Source organism: Capsella rubella, unplaced genomic scaffold (genome assembly GCF_000375325.1).
Source record: "Capsella rubella cultivar Monte Gargano unplaced genomic scaffold, Caprub1_0 scaffold_4, whole genome shotgun sequence".
Classification (NCBI taxonomy): domain Eukaryota; kingdom Viridiplantae; phylum Streptophyta; class Magnoliopsida; order Brassicales; family Brassicaceae; genus Capsella; species Capsella rubella.
Genome location: NW_006238920.1, coordinates 8,262,462 through 8,287,820, shown reverse-complemented (window position 1 = coordinate 8,287,820; position 25,359 = coordinate 8,262,462). Strand labels below are relative to the sequence as shown.

General features: G+C 38.1%; 6 protein-coding genes across 9 annotated transcripts; 5 read left to right on the top strand and 1 right to left on the bottom strand.

Moving 5' to 3' along the window:
• Positions 1 to 417: 417 nt before the first annotated feature.
• Positions 418 to 4,480, top strand: LOC17889749 (poly(ADP-ribose) glycohydrolase 1). Its single transcript, XM_006293895.2, has 11 exons — positions 418 to 842; positions 966 to 1,151; positions 1,373 to 1,476; positions 1,924 to 2,128; positions 2,222 to 2,326; positions 2,456 to 2,574; positions 2,876 to 3,019; positions 3,158 to 3,269; positions 3,394 to 3,588; positions 3,881 to 3,943; positions 4,139 to 4,480. Exons 1-11 carry the CDS (start codon positions 600 to 602, stop codon positions 4,292 to 4,294), a joined length of 1,632 nt encoding a protein of 543 aa, XP_006293957.1. The 5' UTR covers positions 418 to 599; the 3' UTR covers positions 4,295 to 4,480.
• A 139-nt stretch (positions 4,481 to 4,619) lies between these two features.
• On the top strand, positions 4,620 to 7,595 carry LOC17890343 (probable poly(ADP-ribose) glycohydrolase 2). Its single transcript, XM_006296217.2, has 11 exons — positions 4,620 to 5,014; positions 5,162 to 5,347; positions 5,531 to 5,634; positions 5,713 to 5,917; positions 6,032 to 6,136; positions 6,225 to 6,343; positions 6,439 to 6,582; positions 6,671 to 6,788; positions 6,886 to 7,062; positions 7,162 to 7,224; positions 7,319 to 7,595. Exons 1-11 carry the CDS (start codon positions 4,766 to 4,768, stop codon positions 7,454 to 7,456), a joined length of 1,608 nt encoding a protein of 535 aa, XP_006296279.1. The 5' UTR covers positions 4,620 to 4,765; the 3' UTR covers positions 7,457 to 7,595.
• Positions 7,596 to 8,072: 477 nt separating this feature from the next.
• Positions 8,073 to 10,488, top strand: LOC17890122 (poly(ADP-ribose) glycohydrolase 1). The gene is made up of 10 exons (XM_006295636.2): positions 8,073 to 8,325; positions 8,412 to 8,597; positions 8,685 to 8,788; positions 8,857 to 9,070; positions 9,161 to 9,265; positions 9,344 to 9,462; positions 9,560 to 9,703; positions 9,804 to 9,975; positions 10,062 to 10,124; positions 10,207 to 10,488. Exons 1-10 carry the CDS (start codon positions 8,077 to 8,079, stop codon positions 10,354 to 10,356), a joined length of 1,506 nt encoding a protein of 501 aa, XP_006295698.1. The 5' UTR covers positions 8,073 to 8,076; the 3' UTR covers positions 10,357 to 10,488.
• Positions 10,489 to 13,959: 3,471 nt separating this feature from the next.
• Positions 13,960 to 16,040, top strand: LOC17888890 (thioredoxin-like fold domain-containing protein MRL7L, chloroplastic). 3 transcript variants are annotated; one of them, XM_023784818.1, is made up of 6 exons: positions 13,960 to 14,108; positions 14,242 to 14,381; positions 14,484 to 15,070; positions 15,422 to 15,503; positions 15,605 to 15,716; positions 15,800 to 16,040. In XM_023784818.1, the coding sequence occupies exons 2-6, from the start codon at positions 14,247 to 14,249 to the stop codon at positions 15,928 to 15,930; spliced, it is 1,047 nt and encodes a 348-aa protein (XP_023640586.1). In that variant the 5' UTR covers positions 13,960 to 14,108; positions 14,242 to 14,246; the 3' UTR covers positions 15,931 to 16,040. The 3 variants fall into 3 exon arrangements, with proteins under 3 accessions (XP_023640586.1, XP_023640587.1, XP_006294510.1); XM_023784819.1 differs by having other exon boundaries at positions 13,960 to 14,113; positions 14,487 to 15,070; XM_006294448.2 differs by having other exon boundaries at positions 13,960 to 14,113.
• Positions 16,041 to 16,144: 104 nt separating this feature from the next.
• LOC17888719 (type II inositol polyphosphate 5-phosphatase 14) lies at positions 16,145 to 21,487 on the top strand. Of its 2 annotated transcripts, XM_006293524.2 has the most exons (11): positions 16,145 to 17,120; positions 17,215 to 17,467; positions 17,574 to 18,378; positions 18,635 to 18,759; positions 18,946 to 19,030; positions 19,203 to 19,368; positions 19,471 to 19,511; positions 19,629 to 19,896; positions 20,104 to 20,227; positions 20,311 to 20,671; positions 20,770 to 21,487. In XM_006293524.2, exons 1-11 carry the CDS (start codon positions 16,274 to 16,276, stop codon positions 21,127 to 21,129), a joined length of 3,435 nt encoding a protein of 1,144 aa, XP_006293586.1. In that variant the 5' UTR covers positions 16,145 to 16,273; the 3' UTR covers positions 21,130 to 21,487. The 2 variants fall into 2 exon arrangements, with proteins under 2 accessions (XP_006293586.1, XP_023640584.1); XM_023784816.1 differs by having other exon boundaries at positions 19,203 to 19,511.
• On the bottom strand, positions 21,413 to 24,154 carry LOC17888581 (ankyrin repeat-containing protein At5g02620). The gene is made up of 3 exons (XM_023784817.1): positions 23,056 to 24,154; positions 22,557 to 22,966; positions 21,413 to 22,409 (listed from the first exon to the last, which is right to left on the bottom strand). The coding sequence occupies exons 1-3, from the start codon at positions 23,780 to 23,782 to the stop codon at positions 21,543 to 21,545; spliced, it is 2,004 nt and encodes a 667-aa protein (XP_023640585.1). The 5' UTR covers positions 23,783 to 24,154; the 3' UTR covers positions 21,413 to 21,542.
• Between the last annotated feature and the right edge of the window lie 1,205 nt (positions 24,155 to 25,359).

The window sequence follows — 25,359 nt, the reverse complement described above, 5'->3', positions numbered from 1 at the left end:
TGTATAAGAAAAAGCACATGTCTTGTCTTAAACAATATAATAAATTAATAATTGTCCTGAATTTGTGAAATTGGGGGTAATCATTACGTGTGGAATGGGTACTTTTTTTTCTTCCAGGAAACAACAAAGTAGAAAAATGTGAAAAATGCAAGTTGCAATTCCTAAAGCTTTTCTTGTGATAGACCTTGACTATGTAAAACGTTGATAAGTCAAAGTCTCCTCTGTGGGTACCATAGTGAGAGCCACCGTTTCCTCCACGTTAGAAAAATTATATCAAATTAAATGTTGCTAATGCTATGTTCCACACCTTTCACTTCACTTTCACTCGCACTCTTTAGCGTTTTGCCTCGATAGGTTTGTTATCTGTATTAAGATTTCCAAACTGGTGAGTGTGAATTAAGTCGAAACAGCAGAACGTTTCAAACCGAGCTGAACTGGTGCATCCCATTAAACCACTAAATTATCTATTCGGTTCAAGTAAACCGGACTTGGGTTTCTTCTCCAAAGCGGCAGCTTAATCTTGTCGCCGAAGCGATTCGCGGACCTGTTTCAAAAGCAAGTGAGAAAGAACTGTGAGATTAGACAATATTGAAAAACTTATGGAGAATCGAGGTGATCTCAGCTCGATTCTCCCCTACCTTCCACTTTTAATTCGTTCTTCGTCGCTGTATTGGCCGCCGCGCGTGGTGGAGGCCCTCAAGGCAATGTCTGAAGGACCATTTCACAGCCGAGTTGACTCGGGAGAGGTTCTACGGCAAGCAATTTCCGATATGAGACGATCCTTGTCTTTGTCAACTCTCGATCCATCTGCTTCTCATGGCTACGCTCTTCTCTTTGATGAAGTGATTTCCTTTTTTTATTTTATAATTAATTTTTTTTGTTGATTGCTTTTGGAGTTGAGTGTATCTCCAATATCAAGTTCTGGTGATTGAATTGAGTTGTGAAATATTAATTTATAATGGCAGCTGATTGGTGAGAAAGAATCAAAGAGATGGTTTGATGAGATTATCCCGGCATTGGCGAAGTTACTCCTTAAGTTTCCATCTCTATTGGAAGAGCATTACCATAATGCTGATAGTATCGTTAGTGGAATCAATACAGGTCTACGTTTGTTAGATACCCAACAAGCTGGCATAGTTTTCCTCAGCCAGGTATTGATGCTAAGTGATAATATCTCTAATCCTACGTTTGAGCTAAAGGTGTATTTTTTGGGTTCTATTCCTGACTCTTTGAATGATTTATGGGGAGGAAGAATAGGTCGAATATATGTTTTCTTACTAAGATAATGACCTGGTGTTGTTGAAGATATAGTGTGTATGTCTCTATGGAGTATTGCTTTTTCTTACTGTCCATTTCACATTCAATATTGCAGGAGCTGATTGGCGCTCTTCTTGCCTGCTCTTTCTTTTGTTTGTTTCCGGACGATAATAGAGGTGCAAAACATCTTCCAGACATCAACTTTGATCATTTGTTTGTGTATGTGATCTCTCGCTTTGTCTTCTAAACTTTTCCTAAAGAATTAGGTCTGCATTAGTCTTGTCTCGAAGAAACGGGAATCATATATTAATGTTTCTTAAGTGATTAGTGATCAAGCAAGTATTATTAAAGAAAGGAAACTGAAATATGTATTTCACTGGCAATTATACTAGCGAGAGAGAGTCTAAAGACAGCATATCCTGTAGAGATCGCATATGGGATTCAGTCTGCACTGAGAGTTCAGTTGTTAGACTTGGTTTAGCTTGGTGAGATAAAAAATATGTATTTCTATGATTCATTAGCTATCATATGGCATGTCAAGATTTTAATTTATTATCTTAAAATTCACTTGTGGTATCTTTTCTAGCGTGCATTGAGTAAATTTCATTTGGAGTCTTGGACTTTGTGTACACGCAGTCCGACATCAGACTTTCCCTTGCTTTTCAGGAGCCTTTATGAAAGTTATAGTGAAAGTCAAGAAAGCAAGATAAGGTGTATCATGCATTACTTTGAAAGGTTTTTCTCTTGTGTGCCTATTGGTAGCGTTTCATTTGAACGCAAGATTCTTCCAGCTGAATTCCACAATTCTTCTACCGCTGCACCTGACGCTGATTTCTGGAGCAAGTCTGACTTTTCCCTTTGTGCTTTTAAGGTGATAGATATTGGATTGTGGATTTTGGTACCCTGTACCACTAAATATGTAAATGCTTGTGCATTACTTTTTCCGACAGCTTTATTATTACAGGTCCACTCTTTTGGGTTAATTGAAGATCAACCTGACAGTGCTCTGGAAGTGGACTTTGCAAACAAGTATCTCGGAGGTGGTTCCCTAAGTAGGGGGTGCGTACAGGTTTGAGATTCATATTAGATTTTAGATTTCAGAAGCATACCTGATCCTTAGTTCATTTTCTTTGTTCAAAAGATCTAAGTGTAAATGGTTTAGGATTTTTCATTGACTTCTAACTGGATTCTTGTGCAGGAAGAGATACGCTTCATGATCAACCCTGAATTAATCGCTGGCATGCTTTTCTTACCCCGAATGGATGACAATGAAGCTATAGAAATAGTTGGTACAGAAAGATTTTCATGTTACACAGGGTGAGATTTGGTAGTTTTATAGCATTGATCTGTGTTTACTTAATATTTACTGATTAGTCTCTGTATTTTCATACTTCTATGGACCAATAAGCTTATTTTAGATTAGTTTAAACGAATTCTGATTGAGGCACGTTGAAAAGTAGTGTACATCTAAGTACTGCTTAGTTGTAGGTATGCATCATAAATAAGAGTAAGAATTATGTATTACTGAAATTTAAATAGCAGATAGTTGGCATCTAAATGACCAAATTGTGAATAAAGCTTTTTAAGTACTTTCAACTCTAAATTTTTTCTGCTGTAGGTATGCATCTTCGTTTCGGTTTGCTGGTGACTTCATTGACAAAAAGGAAATGGATCCTTTCAAAAGGCGAAGAACCAGAATTGTTGCAATAGATGCATTATGTGCCTCGAAGATGAGACACTTTAAAGAAATTTGCCTTTTACGGTATGTGAAAACCTTCTTTTGGGCATTGGTTGATACAACATTTTGAAGTTTTGCTGATAACTACTTTCTATGCTTTTATTATTCTTTACACTTGAATTCTAATGTCTCCATCTCTCCCTCTCTTTCTGCTTTTTCCAGGGAAATTAATAAGGCTCTGTGTGGCTTTTTAAATTGTAGCAAGTCTTGGCAGCACCAAAATATGTTCATAGATAATGGAGATTCTGGTATTCGAGATACAGAAACTAATGCGGTTGGAGTCTTCCCACAAACCTTTAGTATCGTACTATCATTTCATTAGTAGCCAAATTCAATTAAGCTTTTGAAAAGTAAATGTTTAATACTCTTTTAGTTATTCTCTTCTATTTCTGATGCAGTCACTTGGAGCTTCACTAAATGATGTTGAAATGAGAGAAAACCCTGCTAACAACCTGGTCAGACATTTTTATGTGGAAGGAGTTGATTTCATGGATCATGAAGATAATGGTATTGCGACTGGGAATTGGGGATGCGGTGTTTTTGGAGGAGACCCAGAGCTAAAGGCTACAATTCAATGGCTTGCTGCTTCCCAGGTACCTTTATGCATCATCAGCTAAAAATGATGAAATTATAATTTTGCTGGATTGTACAAGTTGAGTGCCAATAGGAGTTAAGAATAAAACCATTATGATCATTTCTGTCAGAAACCACAAACATAAAGAAGCCGAGTTTGTTTTGACTGTATGAGCACACTCTATGTCACTTTTGACTAAATTTTTCTAAACTGAAATTCAAATTTTCCAAAGCTTCAGTTTGGATGATAATAGATATATAGTGGTTTTCATTTGGCGCTTCTTACTTGATTTGGTCATGGCTATTTTGCAGACTCGAAGGCCATTTATATCATACTACACGTTTGGAGTGGAGGCACTTCAAAACTTAGATCAGGTAAAATCGGTTGCTCTTTATATCTCCACTTCAACCTCTCTTTCAGTTTCTTCTTTTTTCTCCTCTGATTTCAATACGGACATTACTAAGAATTGAGTCTGTAGTAAGCGGATAGAGTATCCTAAAATTGCACTGATCAGGTCTTGGGTGAACATTAATTGATTTTGCAACTGATACATACTCTTACAAGGACAGGTGACCAAGTGGATTCTTTCCCATAAATGGACTGTTGGAGATCTGTGGAACATGATGCTAGAATATTCTGCTCAAAGGCTCAACAAGCAAACCAATCTTGGCTTCTTTTCTTGGCTACTTCCATCTCTAGCTACCACCAACAAGAGCATCCAGTGACCTTGACTCGCAAATTCGCCTTCATTAACTTGTTTGATGCATCCTCATACTGTATCTATGCATTTTCCCACATGAATATGTAAAAAATTAATTCACCAGTTCTGTATCCTCAGGCATAATTCGTTTAGGTGCGCTTTAATGTGTTTGAACCAGTCTTCGTTTAAAGAAAACGAGCTCTTTTTCATATTAAAAGTTGAAATTACAAGGTTATCCGGAAAATTTCCGGGAAAAGTGTGTTCACCACCATTTGTTGTCAGAGAACATGAATTTGACTCAGTCTCTTAGGAAAACGTGTTCATTTGACTTTGGTGCCATCTGTTATAAACAAAATCAACTGGGTTTTTCTATTTTTCTTCTTTTAAGCTACTAGTCAACGAACTTAAGTCATATAGATGCAACATCAAATCTCCATTCCTTTCATCATTTGCAAACTGTTATCTCCTACTTTTCAAATTTCTTTCAGGGATAAGGATGGAGAAGAGAGCAGATCTGAGGTCAATTATTCAGTATTTGCCTCTTGTAGCTCAGTCTTCATCGCTAGTTTGGCCGCCTTCTGTTGAAGAAGAGCTCCAAACAATGTCTAGAGGACCAAGTGAGTCAATGGTTAACTCGGGAGAGGCTCTTGCCTTGCATATCACGACTATGCGGAAATCCCTCTCCTTGAATTCAAATGATCTAGCACCTCATGCGTTACAAGGATATGCTCAATTCTTTGACAAGGTAACAATTCTTCTGTCCTTTCATCTACTTTTTTAGTTGATTGTGTTGCTTGATTCGTTGTCCCTTAAGGTGAACATTCTACATGCATTAAGCAAATGTTAGGCACTCATAAAGTACTTACAAACGAATTTTTTGGTTGTAATGAAGAAAATTTCCAGAGAAGAGTCAGCCAACTTTTTTGGTGAGGTGGTTCCTCCATTGTGCGGCTTACTTCTTCAGTTACCTTCCATGTTAGAAAAACACTATCAGAAGGCAGATCATGTTCTTAATGGCATTACATCCGGGCTTCGTCTATTAGCCCCTCAAGAAGCTGGAATTGTGTTACTTAGCCAGGTATACTCTTTGAGTCCAAACAAACAAACGAAAAAATCTGTTGTGTTGCATTGAATGAAAGTTGATATAGTAACTTTCTCGTACTCTTTAGAAGTGAATCTTCTTGATTTTTACAACCAATCTTCATTCCTATCTGATTCTAGTAAATTCACCCCTTAATACATATGCTTCCTTCTTCTGCAGGAGTTAATTGCAGCTCTACTTGCATGTTCTTTCTTTTGTTTGTTCCCTGAAGTTGACCGACGCTTAAAGAATCTTCAAGGAATCAACTTTGATGCTTTGTTTTCGTATGTGGCTCCCTCATTATCCTTAAATAAGTTATAACCATATGTCCCAAACTCACAAATCCTTCTTGTGTTTTTAAGGTTTCCATATATGAGTCACTGCACGAAGCAAGAAAACAAAATAAAGTGTCTCATCCATTACTTTGGAAGAATATGTCGATGTATGCCCACTGGTTTTGTTTCATTTGAAAGAAAAATTCTTCCACTGGAACACCATCCTCACTTTGTTTCTTATCCTGAGGCTGATTCATGGGCTAATTCCGTTACTCCACTTTGCTCCATTGAGGTAACATAGAAACACTCACAACCCTTCCTCGCCGTTGAATCCAGTTCTTTGGGATGATTCATGAGTATGCTTTAGGTTATTCTCCTTTTGATCCATTTTTTTATTGGAGAGTAGGTTCACACCTCAGGAGCTATAGAAGATCAACCAGGTGAAGCACTTGAAGTGGATTTTGCAGATGAGTATTTTGGAGGACTTACTCTGAGTTATGATACTCTACAGGTCTGACTTATTCTTCCTTTTTTTCTTCCATCTCTTTCTTAAAAACTCTACTATCTCAACTACTAAACTCTACTACGTACCTATGTAGGAAGAAATAAGGTTCGTGATCAACCCAGAACTTATAGCTGGAATGATCTTTTTGCCTCGTATGGATGCAAATGAAGCAATAGAAATTGTTGGTGTTGAAAGATTTTCGTGTTATACAGGGTAAGTACCAAAAGTATATGTTCTTTTTGGGGTCTTCTAAGTAGATGTTAAGCTTAATCTTCACAAAATCCAACACATGATGGCTCCCCATTTAGGTATGGACCTTCATTCCAGTATGCTGGCGATTACACAGACAAGAAAGATTTAGACACTTTCAAGAGGCGAAAAACGAGAGTCATAGCTATAGATGCTCTTCCTGGCCCAGGAATGGGACAGTACCAACTTGATGCCCTCATTCGGTAATCAAAACTTGCCTTTCAACCAATTTATCATTCTTAGTTTTTATACAGTTTGTGAAATTCTCAACTGCTCCTTTTGTTTATATAGAGAGGTTAACAAAGCTTTGAGCGGTTTCATGCATCAATGCAAATATACAATGGCTGGATCTCTTAAGATCCCACTTAAGACAGACAGTAACTATACACAGCTTGAGGCATCATCGTCTGTAAGATCATCAGTTTTGCTCCATACTTGGAATTAGCATACTTAGTTAAGATTTTGTTTCCTGACTTTTTCAAGGTTAATTTTTTTTTCCTGCATAGAGGTATGTTCCTCATACTTTAGATTCGGAAAATCAAGTTGTAGAAGGCTCTCAGAGATGGTGTATCGATCACGAAGAAGAGAAGAAGATTGGTGTAGCTACAGGGAACTGGGGATGCGGTGTGTTTGGAGGTGATCCAGAACTAAAGATCATGCTTCAGTGGCTTGCCGTTTCACAGGCACGCCTATTTTTTCTTTTTCCTTTCAACAATTTATCTTGCAAAACACAAGTATCATTCCATTTAATTGTGAAAACAATCTCGATCTACTTTTTCCAGTCAGGAAGGCCCTTCATGTCATACTATACCTTTGGCCTCCAAGCCCTGAAAGATCTCAATCAGGTTATTAGAATCAGAATCCATTAAACAATGGAACCACTCTTTCTCCCATTCCAAAGACCTTAGGAAAAAAATGCTGTATATATGTTTTTTTCAGGTGATCGAAAGGGTTGCTTTGCAAGAAATGACTGTAGGAGACCTATGGACAAAGGTAGTTGAGTATTCTTCAGAGAGGCTCAGCAGAAGAACACGGCTTGGCTTCTTCTCGTGGCTCATAACCTCATTGTCTACCTAGAGGACCATTTGAGCCAAAGTTATATACTGTACTATATTTTTCTGAATTATGTTGAGATATATCCATGTCGCTGTTTGTTTCTGACCTCTGAAGTATAATAATGTAAGGCAGTAAATAAAGTTTGTTTGTTCCGATCTTATATGCTTATAGCGTTTTATCCAGAAATAATCAAACCAGTTGTGTGTTTCCGGCGACTATATACTTTTAATTGTTTCAGATCATCTCTGTATGAAATCTCTACCATATTCACTTTATTATAAGATAGGATTTTGGATCCTAATGAATATGTCTCCTACACTAAATTTGTCTTAATGGTCCTCTAATTCTTTCTTATGATTTTAAAATTCGAATGTAAGTCCGAATACAGCCTTTGAATAATTACTTAATCAGAGTGGTGAGCTGTAGAGACTTGAGTTTGTCTGAATTCCTTTCCACGTTTCTTGATCACCAAGGAATGTTATAATAAACTAATCTATTTTAAGTCAAAAGATTACATGAATGTCAACTGTGTTAGTTAGGTATCTATATATTTATGTTGTGGCATCATTCTTCAGAGAAAGAAACCTGCAACCTCAAACTGAGAAGCAACAGAAAAGGGGAAGTCATAAAAAAACAGAGCAATGGAGAAAAGAGAAGACCTTGAGACGATCTTACCTTACTTGCCGTTAAAGGTTCAAGATTCGTCTCTGTCTTGGCCATCACCGCACTTGGTGGAGGTTCTAGAAGCTATGACCAAAGGACCGAGTCACAGCAGAGTCGATTCGGGACAAACTCTCTTTGATTCCATCTCTGACATGAGGCAAGCTCTCTCTTTGACTTGTTATCTTTCTTCTTCAGCACTTCAAGGCTACGCTCTCTACTTTGACGAGGTAACAAAAACTCAAACTGTGTTTTTTTTTCTTTTTTCCAAATCATTTGGATTTGATTGAATGGATAATGTTTTGGTTTGGTACAGAGAATGTCGAAAGAAGAATCAAGCAGATGGTTTAACGAGGTTTTACCTGCAATGGCTTGTCTTCTTCTAAGATTCCCATCTCTCTTGGAATTACACTATCTAAATTCAGACAATCTCATCAGTGGAACCAAAACCGGTCTTCGTGTCTTAGGCCCCAAGAAAGCTGGCATTGTGTTCCTCAGCCAGGTATATCTTTTAAACCCCAATTACCACTTCAATACAGAACACAGAGTTTGAAACCTGGAATTTTGATTTATGTTTTGGCCATGGCAGGAACTCATAGGAGCACTGCTTTCATGTTCTTTCTTCTGTTTGTTCCCTGTCGATAACAGAGGCTCGAACCATCTTCCAATCATCAATTTCGACAAACTATTCGGGTACACATTTTCAAACAAATTTAATGTCCATTGTTCAAGATCTAAGATCTTGTGTTGATTCATTGCAGAAGTCTGATCAACACAGGACGAAATGATCATCAAGAGAACAAGATAAAATGCATAACGCATTACTTCCAGAGGCTATCTTCATGTATCCCTCCTGGATTCGTCTCATTCGAAAGAAAGGTTCTCTCTTTAGAACAAGATACTTCTGGTCTCGAAGCTTGTCTGCTTGATGAACGCTTTTGGAGAAACTCTACTGTCAAACTCTGCCCTGTTGAGGTAATTAACAAACCAGATGAGATGTAATGTTTGATATTCAATAGGATCTGTGAAGGGTTTGGTGATTAATTTGCAGTTTTAATGGTCTAGGTTCATACTTGTGGTTTGATAGAGGATCAAAGCGTTGAAGCTCTTGAAGTTGACTTTGCTAACAAGAACTTAGGAGGAGGTGCTCTTCGTAAGGGATGTGTCCAGGTCAGTAAACCCTAAACCTAAATTCCCTTTTGATCTTTTGAAGTTTCCTGATGTGAATAATTTTCTTGGAAAATACAGGAAGAGATTAGATTCATGATCAACCCCGAACTGATCGTTGGTATGTTCTTCTTACCAACCATGGAAGTAAATGAAGCTATTGAAGTTGTTGGTGCACAAAGATTCTCTCATTACACAGGGTACATGAGTAGATCTGTACTTTAAGTTATAAACCAAGACACGAAATGTGATTCTGAAAAAAAATGTTGTTAACAATGGTTTTTCTAATTTCTCCAGATATTCATCTTCGTTTCGGTTTTCCGGTGACTACATTGATACAAAGGATACAGATGTTTTCGGAAGGCGAAAAACGAGAATAGTAGCCATCGATGCTCTGCGTCACCCTGGAGTCTCTCAATACAAACCTGAATCACTCCTCAGGTAAAGTTGTATCATAACTTCTTACATTTACAAGTCTTATATCAAACCGTTTACTTAACATTGTAGTCTCTTTGTTCCTGTTTGATCCTTTATTCTTTAGGGAAACCAATAAGGCTCTCTGTGGTTTCCTCCACGTCTGCAAAAATCAGAGCAACGCGCAGTGCATAGATCATGAAGATGGAGTCGGTGTTGCTACAGGGAATTGGGGATGTGGTGCTTATGGTGGAGATCCTGAGCTCAAGTCTCTTCTTCAATGGCTTGCTGTTTCACAGGTCAAATCTTACACAATCTTATCTCCAACAATTTCTTGATACCAACCAATGGATTTTATTGGCTCACAACATTACATCCTTCTCAGGCAGGAAGACCTTACATGTCTTACTACACTTTTGGATTTGAAGCACTCCATAATCTAAATCAGGTTTAGTACCCTCTCATCACAACATCAAATTACAAAACAGAACAATGTTCTGTGCTGATTTGTTTGTGGTGCTTTGCTACAGGTAACGGAATTGGTTGTATCTAAAGGATGGACTGTGGGAGATCTATGGAGGAAGCTGGTCAAGTATTCGAACCAGAGGTTGAAAAACAAGAAAAGAAGAGAGCCTAAACTTGGTTTATTTGATTGGCTTATTTCAATCAAATCTGCTTAACAGTACTATTGACTCAAAACAGTTGTGTTGAAGCAACAAATCTCAGTCTGGTTTCACTTTTCAGACAGAGAAATATCATTTGTATTGCGGAGTGAAGTATAAATGAAATAAAAGGCAGTGAAATAAATACAAGCCAGAGTGCAAAAAGGGAAAATGAAATAGTTCCATACTTATTATTCAATTACATATTTCAAAGGAAGGTAACGAGCTATATTGCAAAAAGATCCGCACAATATAACATAACACTTAGAACACAATGATAATAACAATCACAAACACATCTGCATATGGAGCTGGAGCTGGAGCATAAACAGGAGACGGAGGTGGAACCAGATATGCCGGCATGGAGACATATGAGTAATTCATCCTGCTTCTCCTTCTCCTTGGGATATCACCAAATATCCTCTGGTCACTCTCTGCATCCATCTTCGCGCACTCTCGAGGAAGTTTGTATGGCTTTCTAAGCAAGAAGGGATAGCCAAAAGTTGATTGGTAGGGAGAGTGTGGGATGAATAAGAAGAGAAGAAGATTGCTACTTAAATAGATGTTAGCTGCTTCTTAATCTTTTTCCAATTACTCCACTGGTTTGTCTTTACTTTATTTTTCGCAAAAAAGTAATTTAATTTGTAATTTCTTGTATTCTGATTGACCAGTCTTTTCTTATTTGAGAAATATATTTTTAACATATTTAGTGATTTCCAAAAACATTTAAATCGGTGTCCAAAACTTTTTTATTAGTGTGTAAACGCGTGTCACGAGGTCCGACCCAGAAGAAAAACAAGTTAAAAATGAGATTAACTATTGAATATACAAAACGACACTCTTACTATCTTACAAAAGAAAAGTGTTAAAACGACAATACATATTTATAAAATGTAAAGAGTACTAGTTAATTAAAATTATAAATATAATTATCAAGGAAATTAAATCACATAGACTTTCTTTTCTTTAATTAGGCAGACCAAGATTTTTTGTTGGATCGGCCATGCATACTTGCTTTATCCGACGAGTTTTGGTCTGTAATTCTATCCCAAATACAACAACTGGTGGGTTTATGAGGCTTAGGTTTCCTTTTGTGAAGACAAGCACAAACAAATACCGCTTCCCGATCATAGTGGCAAATTCAAGCTTTCAAATCAATTTTGTTGCCGCCATTGCTTTTTTTTGTTTTTAATGTCTTTTTCTTTGTTTCCATTTACTTAATTTTCTATTGTCCTTGTTCGTTCAGAGTTATCACTTATCACTTATCACTTTATTATATATTACTACACATTTGGATCTGAAGCTCTAGTGACTAGCTAGATCAGGTTTGGTTTCTCGTTTATACATCAAATTATAAAAACGTATCTCGAACTCTCAAGGATGGATTAAATTGCATGCATCTATATATATAAAGTTAACTTTTTCTCTTTTCTCCTTAAGCCACATCATCATCCACCTCATTTTATTATTTAATTTTTAAAATTAATTATACCATTTTATCATTTAATATTAATATTTAAACTTATGTAAATAAGTTTTTCCAAAATGAATATGAAAGTTCTTTTTTTATATTATACATTATAAACTAAAAAAGATAATTGATTAAGAGTTTTAAAAAACTTACTAATTATCGATTATACTAACAAATATATAAATAATAGATTATAGTTTTTAGTGAATGTTTAAAATATATATATGATTATATTTACCCAATGTAAACCTAAATATAATGGGATTTAACGGGAATAAAACAAAAAGTAAGAAATTTTGAGAATATAAATCTATCTAATTTATGTCTCAAATAATTTTCTAACATAAGTGAGATAGGTCGGACCGAAACATGAATTCTTATTTTTTATAAACATATAAAAAGGTAAAAATAAAAATAATATTTCTTTAAAAGTTTCAAATATGAATTTAACTATTTGTTTCCACAACACATATGTTAAACTAATAAACAAAATAAAAAATTAACTATATTTCATAAAATTGAAAATTAAAATAAAATATTATTAAATGAAATAAACTAAATATAAAGTAAATTATACTAATATGTTAAATTTTAAAATTGTTCCATATGAAAAAACAAAAAATATATAAAACATAAAATCAGAAAAATATATAATAGTATATAAATGATCATTACGAGATATAAAGTACGACAAATCCAAAAAAGGAAAATGTAAAACAAAACATAATAAATTATGACAATATATAAAGAGATAATGTAAACAATTAAAAATACAACAGTACGCCCGAAACCCACAAATCATGTTCAAATTTCATGCCAACATATAAAAGGACCCAAAATATTAACATTTAGATCTATATTTGGTAAAAACCTTAATAGCACACGTTTCTCAATGATTCTCAACCGCACTTCCATTTACACTTACACTTCGACTTATACTATACAGACTTAATTTCTCAGCGACTAATGAAGTTAAAACTCAATAGCTTTTCTATAAAAACACAATTTAAGTTTTAAAAAATAAAGTATGGTATAGTGAAAAAAATAAGTAGAAAATAAAATACGAACCAATTACTCATAAACAACATATAATAAACTCCCGCGCTACGCGCGGGCAACCGACTAGTGATCATATAAAGCAGGAAATAAGAAAGAACTAAACAAATTACAAATCTATTCCCAAAGTCAAAGCAACTGCGTTAATTTTTAAGTATCATAAATTGTATGAACCCTAAACACACAATTTTAAGTATCATAAATCTGATTTGCAGACTATTGTAAAAAATGATTAGAAAATAATAATTAAAAACTTGCATGGCACGGGAATGGAAGGTAGAGTTCTCACAATAAGCAGAGTCAGCCCGTAGTTTTCAGAATCTCTAGTTTACAACGTGAGCCAGAGGCGGTGGGACAAGCTGGTTTTTGAGCTATATCAGCATGGAGTTGGATCCGGTGCTGGAGCAGGAGCCAGTGCTAGAGCCAGACATTCCAGTTTCATCCTGACGGAGGCCATTGAGTCTAGTTGCAACAGAAGCTAGGGCTGGAGCTGGAGCAAGAGTTGAAGCAGTAGGAGACGAAGGTGGAGCCTTATATTTGGGCGTGGTCCTCCTGCTTCTCTTTCTCCTTGGTACGTCAAAAAAGATTCTCCGGGATCTTTTTATTTCTTCTTCTGATTCAGACTCGAAACGATCCATCTCGTCCTTGCACTTAGCAACTGTTGTTTATTTCTCGGCTATATGACACGAAATAGATTCCGATCCCTTTTACTGTGTTTAAATAGATTTTGATTTATCATTACAATTCCTAATCCAACTCTCTTTATGTTTATACCAAACTCTTTTGTAAATCGGTAAATCCAAACTTCTCTTCTGTATTTTCCAATTTTATTTTTTTGTGTGTTTATCGTCAGTTGAAAATAAATGTAAACATAATTAGTAATTCTAAATTAAACATATTTTTAGTTCACTGTGACACTGTCTTCAAAGCGAAACCATAATAACAAAATTTAATTGAGAAACTTTTATAATCCCTTTGAAAAAAAAAAAAACAAGAACAAAAGTTATGTGTTTGACGTGTCATGATACTATTGAATAAAACATCGTTGTGTGATTCTATCCCAAAGAACAAAACCGAGGTTTCTGTAGGGTTTTAAGTCTTTTCTTTTTTTCTTTTTTGTTTTGTTTTTGGTTGCCGGGACAGGAAGAAGAAGAAGAAGAAGAAGCAGAGTCAAATACAGTTTTTCAAATCGAGTGGCAAAATTCAAGCTTTTGATTGTTTCCACCACAACACAACTCAAGTAGTAAGGTTTTGTTGATTTCTATTCAATTCTATTTTCTTTTCTTTTTTTCCTCTGGGCGATTCAATTTTGAAATTGAACTTGAAAAATCTCGATGGGTGTTCGATTTCTTCAATGTTGTTTGTTTTTGTTTCAGGAGGAATGATTCTTCCATATTCTACACATTTCACTTGCCCTGTTCAAGAAATTGGATTTAGCACTTGCCCATTATTTCCCCATTTCAAAAGAGATCGTTTTGACGTTTTTGGTTCGGTGAAAATTGCCTCCTCCTATTCGGTTAGTTTCTGGATAATCTTTAGTTTTGAGTATTACATGAGTTCCAATTTCCAAACTGGCTAAAGTTGAAACCTTTTTTTCGCTCTGACGTATGGGTGCTAGAAGGGGAATGTTACGAGTTCAAGAAGAAATGTGAAAGCTTTTGGGTTAGTTGATAAACTTGGGAAGAAAGTGTGGAGAGAAAAAGAAGAAGATAGTGACAGTGAAGATGAGGAAGATGAAGTGAAAAAAGATACCTCTGCCGGCAAAAGATTAGGAAATGAAGCGAGTCTCGATGATCCAGAAGAGAGACGGGAATGGAGGAAGACGATAAGAGAGGTGATGGATAAGCATCCCGATATCGAAGACGAGGAAGAGATTGATATGGTTGAGAAGAGGAGGAAGATGCAAAAGCTTCTTGCTGATTACCCACTTGTTGTGAATGAAGAGGATCCCAATTGGCCTGAGGATGCTGAGGGTTGGGGATTCAGTTTCAACCAGTTCTTTAATAAGATAACCATTAAGAATGAAAAGAAGGAGGATGATGATGATGACGACGATGATCAAGGAGAGGATAGTGAGAAGGAGATTGTTTGGCAAGATGATAACTATATACGCCCGATTAAAGATCTCACAACTGCAGAATGGGAGGAGACGGTGTTCAAAGATATCAGTCCTCTCATGGTTCTTGTTCACAACCGCTACAAAAGGTCGGTTGTAGTAACAGTTTCTTTTACTATCCAAACTTTTTCTGCTGGTAGTCTCCTCACACGTGACTTTGCTAAATTTCATACTTGTTTTGCTTGTCACATTTGGGAACTATTCTGACATTTTTTTTACTAGTTTCTATCCTCATTCCTGAATTTGATTATCGTTTGGGTTGTTTTGTTTTATGTATTCAACTCACTTTAGTGTTTAGAAAGTTTCAACCTTTACTGTAATTGTAGACGGTTCTGGCTCTCTATTCTTGCTTAAATTTGACTTTATGGAATAAATCAATCCTGACTATAGTAGTTCTAGCTTTGTTGTTTAAATTTAACACGAGTATTGGCTAATTTCAGGCCAAAGGAAAACGAAAAATTCAGGGAAGAACTAGAGAAAGCGATTCAGATGATATGGAACTGTGGACTTCCTTCACCGAGAGTAAGTTTTGAATATCCCTATATTATTTCTAAAACTATTCTTAGATTTTGCTGTCTGTTTTGTTCTGTGCTTTAATCCTCATGGGTCATTATTACTTCCAGTGTGTTGCTGTTGATGCTGTGGTTGAGACAGATTTAGTCTCTGCTCTGCAAGTATCTGTGTTCCCAGAGATCATCTTCACTAAAGCTGGAAAGATACTATACCGTGAGAAAGGTATTGTGTCTAAACCTTAAACCGCTCAGTACTGGAATCTCTAACCTTTTTGTTGTACTTAGAACAATTTAACATATTTTCAGGCATTAGAACAGCAGATGAGCTTTCTAAAATTATGGCCTTCTTCTATTATGGAGCTGCAAAACCACCTTGTTTGAATGTTGTGGATAATTCGCAAGAACAGATTCCTTTGGTCGATGTAAGTGTCAATTAAGCATGAGCCTTTGTGAACTTATGTAAAGTAGTTTCTTCTCTAGTATGAAGAAAATGTATGAACTGAAGAAGGAATCAATCTTTTGAATGTGAAATGTATGTTTTTTTTCTTCTGAAATTGCTATTTATAGAACATGATAAATTATGAGTCACAGAAGCAGAGACTTCGCGTCCGTAAACACTTGATCACCATGTTTCTCTCTCCTGTGACGTGCTCTCTTCTCCCTTTCTCTCTCGCTCTCTCTCAATCTCCCACCATGTCTCCTTCTCATTTCCTCTTCATGGTTGGATTCGTTCCGATTTCCAAATTTCTTCATTTTGTGAGTTCTTTTTGATATTTGTCCATGGATTCGGTTATCATTGAAGCAGATGAGCGGGAGGCGCTAGCATCGCTCGTCCCCGCTCATCCGCTGCCACCGCGTAAGACACATTCCTATGTTGAGCAATATGAACAGAGGCCGCACCACCCGATCCGCAAATATAGCCTTGACGAGGGCTCTAGATCTGTAACGTCGGATTCTGAAGCTATTTACTTTGATTCCTCTGACGGTGAGTTTTCCACCGAAGGAGCAGTCATCATCAATGGCAGAACCGGTGGCGAAAGAGGCAATGGGGATGATTATGGTTTTGTCACACCTCCATCCAAACCAGCATCGCATCGCGGTGAAAATGATGGCGGTGGGGAGGACGATATCGAGTCTCTTCCAGAATTCATCGGTGCAGGAGGCGGCACTGACGTATTCAAAGTGCCGGTGCGTGCTGCGGTGAATCCCGGACGGCCACCATGTCTCGAGCTCCGTCCGCATCCATTAAGAGAGACACAGACGGGAAAGTTCCTGAGAAACATTGCTTGCACAGAAAGTCAGCTATGGGCGGGTCAAGAGAACGGCGTGAGGTTCTGGAACTTGGAGGAAGCATACGAGGTTGGTTGTGGCTTCAGCGGGCAGGCACGTCGAGGGGATGAAGATACAGCGCCGTTTCATGAATCTGTTCCGACCTCGCCTGCCTTGTGTATGATGATTGACCACGGTAATAGGCTTGTTTGGACCGGCCACAAGGATGGCAAAATTAGGGCCTGGAAAATGGATCAGCCAATTACAACTAATGCGGATGATTCAAAGCCTTTCAAGGAACGACTCTCGTGGCAAGCTCATCGTGGGCCTGTGAATTATATTGTCATAAGCTCATATGGTTAGTGATCTCTAATTCTAGAGGGTAACTAGTTTTTGATGGTCCGTATTTGGACTCTCAAATCGTTTTGGTCTCTTTTTATTTTATGATGCAGGTGATATGTGGTCATGTTCTGATGGCGGTGTGATAAAAATATGGACTTTGGATTCTTTAGAGAAGTCTCTTGTGCTTAAGCAGGAGGAGAAGCATATGGCCGCATTGTTAGTGGAGAGGTCTGGCATTGACCTGAGGAGCCAAGTTACTGTCAATGGTACATGCAGCATATCTTCGTCAGATGTCAAGTTTTTGTTAGTTGATACAGTAAGAGCTAAAGTATGGGCTGTGCAGCACCTCTTATTCTCACTCTGGTAAGACCTTTTTCCTCTGAGAATAATGGCATGCATTAGTCTTCAATACTGGAACTTTTTCTGTCGTGATTCTATTACGTTCATTTAAAGAGATCTATCTGTGCAGGGATGCTCAGAATAAAGAGCTTCTGAAAGTTTTTAATATTGATGGACAAGTTGAAAATCGTGTGGACATGCCACCAGCGCAAGGTCAACAAGTTGAAGAAACGAAAGTCAAGTTCTTCTCCGCACCAAAAAAGGAAAAGTCACAGGGTTTTCTACAAAGATCACGCCATGCCATAATGGGAGCTGCAGGAGCTGTTCGTCGAGCAGCCACTAGAAGTGCAGGAGCTTTTGCAGAAGACACTAGGAAAGTAGAAGCTATTGTGATAGCAGCAGATGGATCAATTTGGACTGGAAGCATGAATGGCGTAATTGCTCAGTGGGACGGAAATGGCAACCGCTTGCGGGAGGTGAATCATCATCAGCAGGCTGTTCTGTGCTTTTGCACTTTTGGTGATCGGATATATGTGGGTTATGCAAGTGGTTACATCCAGGTCTTGGATCTTGGTGGAAAGCTAATTGCAAGCTGGGTATCACACAATGAACCTGTGATAAAGCTAGCAGCAGGTGGTGGTTTCATTTTTAGCTTAGCCACTCATGGTGGTGTAAGAGGATGGTATGTGACATCTCCAGGACCTCTAGACAGCGTAATCCGAACGGAACTGTCTCAAAAGGATTTGACATATGCCCGACAAGACAGTGTTAAAATCTTGATTGGTACCTGGAATGTTGGTGAAGGGCGAGCTTCACGTGGAGCGCTTGTGTCTTGGCTGAGTTCTGCTGTTTCAGATGTCGGCATTGTTGCTATTGGGTTGCAAGAGGTGGATATGGGGGCTGGTTTCCTAGCCATGTCCACTGCTAAGGAAACGGTAACTCCTTGTTTTACAGTTATTTACTCATGACTGTTTTTCATAATCCAAACCGGCTGACCCGATCATTAACCCAACTACTGCACGCAAAACCGGTCCAGTACTACCTACGATCACTATTGATACAACTGTGCTATTGAGACAACTGTCTTCAGTAGAATGTTTAAAATGATGCATGCGGTCATTTGCTTAATATCGGGACAATGCTATTTGTCTACAGATTTTAAGTCAGCTCATATTGGTGTTTCGGTTGTAGGTAGGGGTTGAAGGAAGTGCCGTGGGCCAATGGTGGCTTGATGCAATTGGAAATGCACTGGATGAGAGAAATACTTTCGAACGTATGGGTTCAAGGCAGTTGGCAGGACTGCTAATATCTCTTTGGTAGGCAAAAAAAAATAATTTCAGACTTGTTACAGTTTTTGGTGTCTCGAGTGATTGCAGGTGGACCAGATACAGTTCCTTACATAGCACCTGAAGTATTTAACCTGTCTTAAGAGTGTAAAGTTAAATCATACCTTCCCGGTTAACCATCTTTTTCCACCTCATGTCTTGTAACTTTCTGCTTAGGGTGAGGAAGAGTATAAGAACACATGTCGGAGATCTTGATGTTGCGGCAGTTCCATGTGGATTTGGCCGCGCCATTGGCAACAAGGTTTGTCTTTACAGCTATCGTACACTTGGTTCTGTATAATACAAAAATCATTGTCTGATGTGTGGTCCAATAATCAGTGATAATGGATTTTGATGGCTAACCTCCAATGAAAATGAGTCATCACTGTTGATCTTATTGCTCACATTTGTTGTTCCTACATTGTCAAAAACAGGGTGGTGTGGGTTTGAGAATCAGAGTTTATGACCGAATTATGTGCTTTGTGAACTGTCACTTGGCTGCTCACTTGGAGGCAGTTACCCGGAGAAACGCGGATTTCAACCACATATATCGGTCAATGGTCTTCTCCAAGGGACAAAGTGTATATACTGCTGCAGCTGGTATAGTACCGTACCTGTTTTTGTCTTGCTCACTTGGCTTCTCCACGTACTTATTTTGGCTGCTTTATTCTTCTGGCTTGCCTTGGGCCCTCTCTCTTGCAGCTGGTGCGTCAACCTCTGCTCAAGCGCTAAAGAATAACAGTGTAAGAACTTCAACTTACTATCTTAGCACTACTAACAGCATGGTTCACAATCTCGGTCTTAAGCTTTTGTTGTTTGTCCCTTGCTAATGTTTATTGCTCTTAATATTTTTTTCCTAGAATGCAAACATCAGCAGTGAAGAGGAGAAGTCTGATTTAGCAGCAGCAGATCTGGTTGCATTTTTCGGTGACTTCAATTATAGGTTGTTTGGTATAACATATGATGAAGCAAGAGACTTCATTTCACACCGATCTTTTGATTGGCTCAGAGAGAAAGACCAACTTAGGCAAGAGATGAATGAGGGAAAAGTGTTCCAGGGAATGCGTGAGGCGTTGATCACCTTCCCGCCGACTTACAAATTTGAAAAGAATAAACCAGGTCTTGGAGGTAAAAATATAGATTTCAAATACAGAAAAGAATAAACCAGGTCTTGGAGGTAAAAATATAGATTTCAAATACAGTACTCTGCAAATTTTTCATGGTTGCTCTATCATTGTGGAGATTGTGACTCTAGTTTCTCACTAACTAAACAATCTGGTAGTTAGAGAAAGATTTGGACAATGTAATTTATTTTTATGCTGCTCCTATCTCCAGGGTATGATTCAGGGGAGAAAAAGCGAATACCCGCGTGGTGTGACAGAGTTATATATAGAGACAACCAATCAATCTCATATTCGGAGTGCAGTTTGCAGTGCCCTGTAGTTGCGTCAACTGTAATGTAGTATTCCATCCCGCGATCTTTCCTCTCTTTTCTTTCCTCTTCACTCTTTCCCACCACCCTCCTATGCTTTGTGTTTGCAGGTATGAAGCTTGTATGGATGTTACTGAGAGTGATCACAAACCCGTGCGGTGCAAACTTCATGCTAACATAGCTCACACCGATAAATCTGTGCGAAGACAGGAGCTAGGGAAAATAGTAAGGTCCAATGAGAAACTCAGATCCATGTTCGAGGAACTAAAATCTGTTCCAGAAACATCAGTCAGCACCAACAGTATACTTCTTCATAATCAGGATACATTCATCTTCACAATCAGAAACACTTCAAACTCGAGTAGAGCTATCTTCAACATTGTCTGTAAGGGTCCAACTCTCGTTAGAGAGGATGGGGAGGAACCCGAGAATCATTCTAGAGGCACATTTGGTCTCCCTCGCTGGCTTGAGGTTCATTTCCTCCTTTTATGCCAATGAATCTGTTTACGCCATACGGCTTGACAAGATTTAATGATATTTATTATTGACAAATATATATATTTCTGTAGGTTTCTCCAGGAGCTGGGATTATAAAACCAGATGCTTCACTGCAGGTGAAGGTTCATCATGAAGACTTTCACAACTCAGACGAGTCCAGTGATGGTATCCAACAAAACTCATTGTGCGAAGACACTTCTGACAAAGAAGTGACCTTGATCATATTCGTTCAGGGAAGCTGCTCGACCAAAACAACAAACCACTCTATCAAAGTCTGCCACTCCTCATCAGCTGCCAAATCCCTTAGTCTTGCTCATTCTAAAACAAACAGCATGACAAAGAATCTAGAGGGTTCCACTCGTTACCAGACAGATACTAACCGCGGTGGAAGCACCAGACACAGAACCGATGACTCCACCAGACGGGGTTAATGATGATTCCAGTTAACATCACAATTCACAACTATAGCTAGATCTTAGGAGCACAAGAAACTGTGAAGTCATCAAAAGAAATGCTAACAGACCCAGTAGGAGATCAAATTTCTTATGTTCACACCTAAGTATCGGGTTACATCCAGTTATAGTTTCTTCATTTTCAGTCTTTAATTTATTGGATATCAAAAAAGAGCATTGCCTTGGCCTTTGAGTTTATTCTTCAGGGTACAATGAACTTCTCTCTCTCTCTCTCTGTCTCGTCGGGTAGACATTACACAGCTAACTAACTCATTACAGATCTGTTATTCTAGCTGAGAAGCTCAAATAGTAATCTTATAGGTACAAGATACAAGTATATATTGGTTATTCTTACATTCTGAGGAGATATCGTTGCCCAAATTCTCTACAAATCAGAGGGCATACATTCTCTTGTTGTATTCACCATTTAGAATCTCTGAATCAGATGGCATATGAGACATAGAGAAAGACTGAGACTTGCTTCTCTCTTTCCTTATGCTCCTCAATTTAGATTCCTCCATCCTATGCATGACCACACAATAGCACATTGCACCAATCGTAGTCAACATAATCGTGCCGCCGATAACAGTGGCACACACAGCCAACCAGATCTCCTGTTTGCCAACAACAATATAAGAGAGAGAAACAAAGGCAATGGATATGAACAAACAAGCACACCACATGAGCTTGTTGATCACAAACACAAGCTTCTTCTTCGCCTTCTGCTCAATCACAACAACTGAAGTCTGCACCACAACAACAGCTAAAGATATAAATAGTGCCAAGCTGTCAAAGATGAAGAAGACCAGAAACGGTGCTTTGTTTGCTATATGAGCTTGTCCTAGCAACGGTCCTTTCGACCTGTCCTCTTCGTACTGACCGGGTATTGTGAAGATTGCTGCAAAAGCCACCGTGGCAATAAGTACAGCCACAACAGTTGCTGAGTTTATAGCGTTGTTTAGACCGCTAATGTGAAGCTTCTTGAGTCTTTTTGCTATCTTCTGGACTCTTACACCTGTTTGTCTGGATTGCTGAAGCTGGGATTGTACCTCGTGTTTGATGTCGCTGACCGTTTGCTTTAGTTGCTTAGCTGGGTTCTGAGGCTTTCCAAGATCTTTAGCTGTAGCGGCTCCTGCTTCCTTCAGAACTGACACAAGCTCTGCGTTTCCTATCTTCTCAGCAATATCGAGTGGCGTATCTCCAGCTTTGTTTATAGGGTTGAGGTTAATGCCTTCAAAAGATACCAAACACCGCACTATCTGCACAGCAGTCAATTAAAAGTTTACATGAGAACTAAAATCAACTGCAAACTTGAAAAGGATCACCATTCCATGATGAAGAATCCCTTCTTTTAGAGTTGCCAAATACCAATTTTGGATAGTTGAGAAAAAGTTAAGAGCCATTACCTTAATACGCCCCTTGTTTGTGGCAATGTGCAATGGCGTATTTCCTTTGTTATCCTCAACGCTCAAAACTGCAACATCAGGTTTCACCAACTCCACAACAATCCCATCATTTTGACCTTTTACAGCCATGTGAAGAGCAGTTTGCCCTTTTTTATCGGTTCTAAACCCAATGCTTGGATCATTACATATCAGAGATTTAACAACTTCCACGTGACCCATCCTTGCTGCAGAGTGAAGCGCAGTTTTACCGTTGTTCTTAGCAATCTTAGCCAAATTAGAGTCTGTCTCCAAAAGAAGATTCACCACATCAATGTGTCCTTGTGTTGCAGCTGTGTGTAAGGCAGTTGTACATGATAAATCCGTTGTCATTGCCAAATTTGGGAATGTCTCCAACAGTATCTTCAACACCTCTGCAAAAGAAGCCAAGCCAAGTAAGAGAGCAATCCATTGAGACTTGAGAGAATGGAGAAAATTTGAAGATAGCAAAAAATCTTAATACCGAGATGGCCTTGTTTGGCTGCGACATGGAATGGATCAAACCCATTTCTAGCAGCGATGGAAGCAGTTTCAAGGTCCATATGCGTCAACATCTCCTCAACAACGATCGAATGCCCATTCTCTGCTGCAGAATAAAGAGGAGTCTCTCCTTCAAGATTCTGCTTTGACAGCAATTCTTTCAACTCTTCCCCACCGCCATCGCCACAACCTCTAATCAGTTCTTTAACCTTACCTAGGTTCCCGGTTCGAGCAGCGATATGTAGAGACGAATCTCCTCTTTTCCCAGGTGATTCAGTCTTCTTCCTCCTCTCACCTATAAAACTCAATTGCCTCTCCATCACCACACGGAAGCTCTTCTGCTTCTCTAGAAACCCACCACGGAAACTCTTCTGCCTCTCCATCGTTGCTTTACCAAAACTAGGTAGCTTCTCTAGAACACCACGTTTATGATTATTCTCAACGTTGACACCTCGAAAACTCTGTTGCTTCTCCATTGATCTCCCGAATCTGCTTTGCTGATAATTCTCTACATGAACACCTTGGAAACTCACTTGTTTCTCTAAAGCTCTGGCCTTTCTCGGTTGATTCTCCACCACACATCGGAAACTCTGTTGTTTCTCCAATGATTTAGTCTGCTTCTCTTGTGTTTGGTTTAATATTATACCATTAAAGCTCTGTTGTTGCTTCTCTCCCACAGGACTGTTCTGCTTCTCCTCCATTATAGTCATATCTATTGTTACTCGAAATTTATCGTCGTTATCAACAAAAAATACCTAAACCCAGATGATCTATGGAGACAAAAACCCAAAAACAAAAAACCTAATCTCTAATTACACATAAAGCTTGTGTTGACATCATCACCTCGAAGAATCCATGAATAGCAAGAAGAAGAAGAGGAAGAAGAAAAAACCCAACTAAACGATTCAGAGAGAAGACTCTATACAGTTGATGTAAAATCGACCCCAAGCTGTGAAGAAACTAGGAATCGATCAAAGATCGGAGATTGAAGATGATTCAGTTACATCCAGAGAAACACCAAAAGAGCTCGAATTTTAAACAAGGATTTGAATAAAGCTCGATCCTTTTTCGTTTTTTTTTGGGGGGGGGGGTTGGGGGGGGGTGGGGGGGTGGTCTCTGACCAGCCGTAGATGAAGATTGAAGAAGAAGAAGAAGAAGCTGCGAAAGAGAGAGAAGAGAGAGAATGTAGTCAGAAGCAGAACATCAACATCATCATCAGTTCGAAGAATTTCAGCAGCCACAAACTCTTTTGTTAGTGCCTTCTTTTAAAAAAAATAAAAATTACACGCTTTTATTTCACTTCACTCCTTGAGTCCATGTAATAAAGAGATAAATGAAGTGTTTAAAGTTTAAACTTATAAGAAAAAAATATTAAACTTTAAAATGGACAATAGAATTTGTTTCCCTTGTAAGAACTTGATGGAGGTCAGTCACCACTACTGGACTCGATGACTTTTCTAGGGATGGTGGCTGGTGCCATGTCACCTAATCCGAGTTGTTGTCGTATTCTTAGTTTATTATTATTTACGCTCATCCGTGACATAGAAAGAGGCGAGAAATGAGAGATTTTGATGTTAATGCCGTAAAGATACGTTAACCTAAAGTTGGTCTAATGTTAAATACACTCTCCTTAACATAAAAACTAAAAAGGACATCACTTCATAATAAGCAAATACAAGACTCTCATTCATATATAAGCTCACAGCCACTTCGTGAGAGGCTTTCTCCTCATTCCTTTTCTTGGCCAAACGAATAGATTTCTTCAGTTCATTCTTCTCATCAGCAATAACCATAGCTAACTTATCATCAATCTTTACTATATTCTTGGCACAATCTTTACTATATCCTGTCAAAATAAGGAAATGAAGAGTATTCGAATCCGAATTCGAGATATTAAATATCTAAATTTTAGATATCCCATGAAAAAAACCGAATATCCGAATCCGATCTAAAGCATTGTCATGTTATTTCTACTGTATATGAAACCATTGAGACAGCAAGCGTTGACGAGCATGAGATCTAAACCGTCACGGAAAACAAACTAAAAATCAAAATACTCATTAGAGAAATCACCGCGAAAAGGCAAGGTCAAACTTAATCCTCTGCCAGTTTGGTGGCGACATACCCATTTGTTAAACGAGTGTTGCATACCCACATTAACATTATAACATAGAGCTACTATTTTGTTTTTTCCTAAACAGTACAGCACTACTATTAAAGAAACAGAGGTGATTTAATAAAATATCCATCACAGAAGACCAAAAGAATACAAATTAAGTTTATTCCT

Bases quoted from the DNA above. Each gene is read 5' to 3' on its own strand.
- LOC17888719 (XM_023784816.1), top strand. From the start codon at position 16,274: ATGGATTCGGTTATCATTGAAGCAGATGAGCGGGAGGCGCTAGCATCG. The intron at 19,512-19,628 runs GTAAGAACTTCA...TTTTTTTCCTAG, and splicing joins AAGCGCTAAAGAATAACAGT to AATGCAAACATCAGCAGTGA. The intron at 20,672-20,769 runs GTTCATTTCCTC...ATATTTCTGTAG, and splicing joins GTCTCCCTCGCTGGCTTGAG to GTTTCTCCAGGAGCTGGGAT.
- LOC17890343 (XM_006296217.2), top strand. From the start codon at position 4,766: ATGGAGAAGAGAGCAGATCTGAGGTCAATTATTCAGTATTTGCCTCTT. The intron at 5,015-5,161 runs GTAACAATTCTT...GTTGTAATGAAG, and splicing joins ATGCTCAATTCTTTGACAAG to AAAATTTCCAGAGAAGAGTC. The intron at 5,918-6,031 runs GTAACATAGAAA...ATTGGAGAGTAG, and splicing joins CTCCACTTTGCTCCATTGAG to GTTCACACCTCAGGAGCTAT.
- LOC17890122 (XM_006295636.2), top strand. From the start codon at position 8,077: ATGGAGAAAAGAGAAGACCTTGAGACGATCTTACCTTACTTGCCGTTA. The intron at 9,071-9,160 runs GTAATTAACAAA...TTAATGGTCTAG, and splicing joins TCAAACTCTGCCCTGTTGAG to GTTCATACTTGTGGTTTGAT. The intron at 9,266-9,343 runs GTCAGTAAACCC...TGGAAAATACAG, and splicing joins TTCGTAAGGGATGTGTCCAG to GAAGAGATTAGATTCATGAT.
- LOC17889749 (XM_006293895.2), top strand. From the start codon at position 600: ATGGAGAATCGAGGTGATCTCAGCTCGATTCTCCCCTACCTTCCACTT. The intron at 3,020-3,157 runs GTATGTGAAAAC...TGCTTTTTCCAG, and splicing joins AAAGAAATTTGCCTTTTACG to GGAAATTAATAAGGCTCTGT. The intron at 3,270-3,393 runs GTTGGAGTCTTC...TTTCTGATGCAG, and splicing joins GAGATACAGAAACTAATGCG to TCACTTGGAGCTTCACTAAA.
- LOC17888890 (XM_023784818.1), top strand. From the start codon at position 14,247: ATGATTCTTCCATATTCTACACATTTCACTTGCCCTGTTCAAGAAATT. The intron at 14,382-14,483 runs GTTAGTTTCTGG...TATGGGTGCTAG, and splicing joins AAATTGCCTCCTCCTATTCG to AAGGGGAATGTTACGAGTTC. The intron at 15,717-15,799 runs GTATTGTGTCTA...ACATATTTTCAG, and splicing joins GATACTATACCGTGAGAAAG to GCATTAGAACAGCAGATGAG.
- LOC17888581 (XM_023784817.1), bottom strand. From the start codon at position 23,782: ATGACTATAATGGAGGAGAAGCAGAACAGTCCTGTGGGAGAGAAGCAA. The intron at 22,967-23,055 runs GTATTAAGATTT...CTTCTTTTGCAG, and splicing joins AGCCAAACAAGGCCATCTCG to AGGTGTTGAAGATACTGTTG. The intron at 22,410-22,556 runs GTAATGGCTCTT...ACTGCTGTGCAG, and splicing joins CAAACAAGGGGCGTATTAAG to ATAGTGCGGTGTTTGGTATC.